Raw genomic sequence first — 4,850 nt, forward strand, 5'->3', positions numbered from 1 at the left:
GTAGTATCAGTTTAATTACTATGTCGAAGAGTACTATAGTATTTTTATTACTAACATTCCAAGATTTCGCTGTTACTCTCGTACATGAGTAAAGGTTCGCAGCCATTTTCCATATCTAGATTGTGTTTTTGCCGGATTTACATCAAGTTCACTTTTGATTGATATTCTAGGTCCAGTGCATTTTCAAAAATTCTTAAAATATTTTGATTTTCTTCATATATGGACGAAAATGACTTATTTCCCATAAATCTTTAATAAAACATTAAAAATTAAGTTGAATATTTTAAAGTGGCTTAAAATGTTGAAATTTTTATTCTGAAAAATTTTTTGCTAAAAAATTTCCCCCCAAAACTTTGTAAATCCCATAAATAAAAAGATTTATTTAAAAATGTTCTTTTTTGTAAAATATGATTTTTTGTATTTTTTGTTTTAATTAAAAATTTTCTTTTAAATAAATTATTACTTATAAAACTAAAAAACATTTTATTTAACACTAAGAAAGTATTTTTTATATAAAAATAACACTAAAACTATATGTATAGAGAAAAAGTTTTTTTTTATAAAAAAATATATTTATATTTTGACTTAAAAACTAAACATTGTCTTCCTTTAAGTTAAAAAAAAAATTATTTTAAGCTTAAATATTAAAGTATTTATACAAAAATAAAGTAAATTTGTTTGTTTTGCTTTTTTTAAACTTTTTACAAAAATATACAAAATTTGAGAAATTTTAATTAATTATAATACATTTGTACAGGCACTCTACAAAAGAAAAAAAAAAGGAAATTAAATGCAAGGAAATATAGTTTTGTTTTGTTACAAGAGGCTGACTAGAGTTTTGGTTTTTTGAGTAAAATAAAAGTTATAAAAAAAGGCTCTGCCTTTGTGATTTTTTTTGTTTAAGAAAATCTAACACCAGGTTGAATTTGTAATAGGTAGAAACAAAAAATAGTTGAGATTTGTTTTAGGAACTAATTTTTGGTGGTTTTTGTTATATGGCAAACGTGATATGTTTTGTCAAAAATTCATTTCCTAATGTTCGTTGTAGACAGGATAGGAGTTAAGTTCATTGGAGGAATTGCTAGAGTTATTTGTAGAGTTTAGGGAACCTTGGCAACCACCCTCTGAATGTTTGGTTAGCAGAGACATGCGAGAGAATGTTTTGGAACAATTGGTGCAGGAATATTTCTTAATGTCGGAGTGTGTTTGCAGATGGGCTCTTAAGTTAGAACGATCAGCGAAGGCTCGATGGCAATGTTGACAACTGAAGGGTTTCTCACCGGTGTGAGTGCGTATATGACCCTGTAATAACCAAGGGCGCGAGAAGGCTTTACCGCAAATATTGCACTTGCAGGGTAGAGTGTGAGTGCGTATGTGCATTTTCAAAGCCCCCAAGGAGACATAAGTTTTTTCACAATCCTTGCAGCTAAAGGACTTCTTCACTTGATTTCCCTCGGCAGCAGGACAGTGGAACTGTTGATGCTTGGTGAGTCCCGAGAAGGTGGAGTAGGATTTCTGACAATCTGGACATTGATAGCGTGGAGGACCATTTTTCTCTTTCTTAGCTGGTGTTGTGGCAGATGATGAAGCTGTAGCACTTTGTTGTTGAGGCAAGGGAGAAATATCAATTTTCTCTGTTTTAATAATGCTAGACTTTTGAGGAGTCTTCATGACATTACAGCTATTGGGCTTGACAGAAAGATCTTCCGGCACAGGCGAGGCTAAAGATTCCGGTGTCAGTGATCTCATGGAGTAGTAAGAAGATTCGGAGTAAGCTGGTGAAATGGGAGCATGATGATGTTGTGGTGGATAACCCAAAGCATAGGAAACGGCCGATTGATGGTGGGTGGGATAGGCAGGCAAAGGATAAGGCATAAATCTATGCTGATGTTGAGGCGATTGAGAAGGCATTTGTCTTACACCAATGGGTCGGTGTATAACATCTGTACGCATGGGAGGTGATACTGAGCTAGCACGTCCTCCCAAATAATGATGAGGTGGAGGTGACAAAGAACCAATAGAATCCGAGGGAGAACTAGGCGATAAGAGTTCTCCTCTGAGAGGTGAAATTTGTTGAGCCAAATGAGGATTGTTAATGGTGCGATAGAACTCAGCAGTATAGGGAGACATATGGAAATTCCAGGGTTGTATGCCATACTTAGGATAGGTGGGTGTGGGTACTACAACAGCCGCTGAAGCAGCAGCCACAGCAGCAGCAGCTGCCAAAGCAGCAGCCTGTGTAGTATTTGTATCTTCACTGTGATTATCCTCAATATCCACACAATCGATCATTTCATCCTCATCATCACACATGCTATCATCATCGGTGTGATCAACATCAACACCCTCATCTTCACAACAATCACTAACATTGATCATTTCTTCTTCGGCAGTCGTAGAGGAGGAGGAAGATATAAGTTTTATGGCCGTTTCACTGTTATCCTTTTTTAAGCTTAAATTTTCTGGTTCATCATTATCCATTTTGAGAGGCACTGTAGTGGAGTTTGTGATTTTTGTATCCATAATTATTGAAGACGACTCATCCTCCTCGAAGTGATAATGAACGGGACGTTTTTTCAAAGGACACTTGGAGTAATTTTTTTCCACTAGCATATCTTCAATGTTATGCATTTTGGTTTATTTTTATAGTTTTTTTTTTTTCAATGAACACAATATATATATTTTTTTTAAATTGTTTGTTAGAAATAATGTTTTTAATTTTTTTTCTTTAAAACCGTTATTTTATACGTTTTAACATGTTTTGTTTACTAAGATCGTTTTGTATATTTTTTTTTTTTTTTAGAAAAATTCTCAAACTCAAATGTTCTTTAGATCTTAAGCAGTAAACGCGTTTTGAATTGTTTTTTATCTTAAATGATTTTTTTTTTTCTTAAAAAGCGATGTTAACACAAGCAAAAGCAACGAAGAACTGTGCTAGAGCATAAACTATCACGAGTTTATATAGGCTGAGAAACATTTCTATAGCTCTTTATTCCTATACTCCACCAAAATTCAAACTCCCGTTGTAATAACAAATTATGCTCTACTCTCCAGCGAGTATCACCTGCTTAAATTTACTCACTCTCCTGAATTTGTTTAGTTTTGTTCACACTCTCTTTCTTCCTAAACCGGCTCTTTCCTTAATGTACATTTTACATACACACATACATAAATGTACATACGACCAGCATTTAGTTTCAACCACCAATCATTTGGCCCAATGTGTTTACTAAACCGCTATGTTTAGCTGTTGTTTATGTGTGCGTGTGTGTGTGTGCGTTTGTCGTACATTAAAACCCAAACCTGTTTGAGCATGTTCAAACACATGTTGGCTACGCGTGCCGTTATAATGATTTTAAATAGAATCATACACCAGCAACCAATAGCAAATGTTACCAATACTTCGAAACTAAAATCTTGTTATATATACCTTGATTATTAAAGATTTTAACACACTCTCTCTCTACCTTAACTCACTCTCTCTCTCTCTCCTCAAAGTTGTATACTCTATTTTGTTAACAATACTCTCATTTATTTAGTTTTATGCTCATTTTATCAGATTCTTTATAAAATTTGTTTCTAAATTTTTATCTCTTCGACTCTTACAGCTGTTGCTTATAGAATTTTTATATTTATTTCCACTATAATACTTCTCAAAAACCTTAACTTCTCCTCTTAATTCCTTGTTATGCTCTGCTGAGTTTTCCTTAGTTTTTATGTATATTTTTTCCATTTCCTGAGCACACTTTTCATGTCATTTCATGTTTATAACACCGAGTTATAGCTGTTACTCTTGTTTCTTCATTTATTGTTAGTTTTGTTCTTGTAGGATCTTTTCTTTTTCTTAGTTCTCCTTTTCCTGTCTGTGTTTATATCGTTTAAGTATTGTGGCATTTGCTCAAACTCAAGTAGTCTAAATATAGACTTCCAAGTGTTCGGAAGGACAGGTGGTCGGTCGTCCGTTGTCTTATAACACTTAGTTTTTAAGGATTTTTATTGTACGTACTTTTACGTAGTATGTCTATTTACGTTTTATTGCTTTTACAATTCGTTTTCTGTTAAGACCCACTTGAAGTTTTGTTCATAGGACTTAAGCTATAAAGTGTTTAATGTTTTAGAGGAGTGTTTTTGGAAGGATATTTTTTTAATAAAAAGTTCATTGAACTAAAATATAGAAAAAATGGTTTTTGAATTTATGGTTTTCCTCGAAAAATTTATTTCAGAGTATGTGCTTTTTTAAAATTTTGAAATGATTTTTTGGATAGAAAAATATAGCGCCGTAGTTCTGTATGGAATCTTGTAATGCCCAATCAGAGAATTTGTAGTAAATTATAAAATTGCGAGCCTCGTGGATAAATTCATTCTTCATTTAATACTCCTGTTTACTTATTTCTTATGAACCTCTGTTTAATGTTCGAAATATATATTATCAATACCAACCAAACCTTATAATTTCAGAAGGTTTAAAGAAAGTCATTTCTCTGGTCGGGATTTAGGTTTAGCTAAGAAGGGTAGCCACTCAATCAATCATGAGTGTCTCACATGGGTCCACCTAGTTGCGGTAATGTTGAAATACCCTAATGGTCGTTAGAGTCCTTTTAAGTATTACTCTCTACTTCCAGATTTAAACCATTCGGTTTGGTTCACAAAATTTAGGACATTTAAGGCATATCCGAGATAGCTCATCCAAACTAGATAGAGCAGCAAAGCCGAAACAATGTTCTCTGCTTTCATGGAATGGTGGGCAATAGCAAAGGAGGTGAGGTATTGTTTCCTCTTCCTCCTCATTATTACAATCTCTACAGTAGTCGTTACATTCGACCCCCCTCTCCCATTCTTCTGGCGTGATT

At 33.6% G+C, this 4,850-nt stretch overlaps 1 protein-coding gene across 1 annotated transcript; it reads right to left on the reverse strand.

The window, feature by feature from the left end:
* Positions 1–801: 801 nt before the first annotated feature.
* On the reverse strand, positions 802–2,759 carry LOC119610943 (protein escargot). The gene has a single exon (XM_037966365.1). The coding sequence runs from the start codon at positions 2,629–2,631 to the stop codon at positions 1,033–1,035; it is 1,599 nt and encodes a 532-aa protein (XP_037822293.1). The 5' UTR covers positions 2,632–2,759; the 3' UTR covers positions 802–1,032.
* Between the last annotated feature and the right edge of the window lie 2,091 nt (positions 2,760–4,850).

The sequence above is a fragment of the Lucilia sericata genome, unplaced genomic scaffold (genome assembly GCF_015586225.1).
Source record: "Lucilia sericata isolate MDLA Ls3-8-SP2 unplaced genomic scaffold, ASM1558622v1 Contig001318F_arrow, whole genome shotgun sequence".
Classification (NCBI taxonomy): Eukaryota; Metazoa; Arthropoda; class Insecta; order Diptera; family Calliphoridae; genus Lucilia; species Lucilia sericata.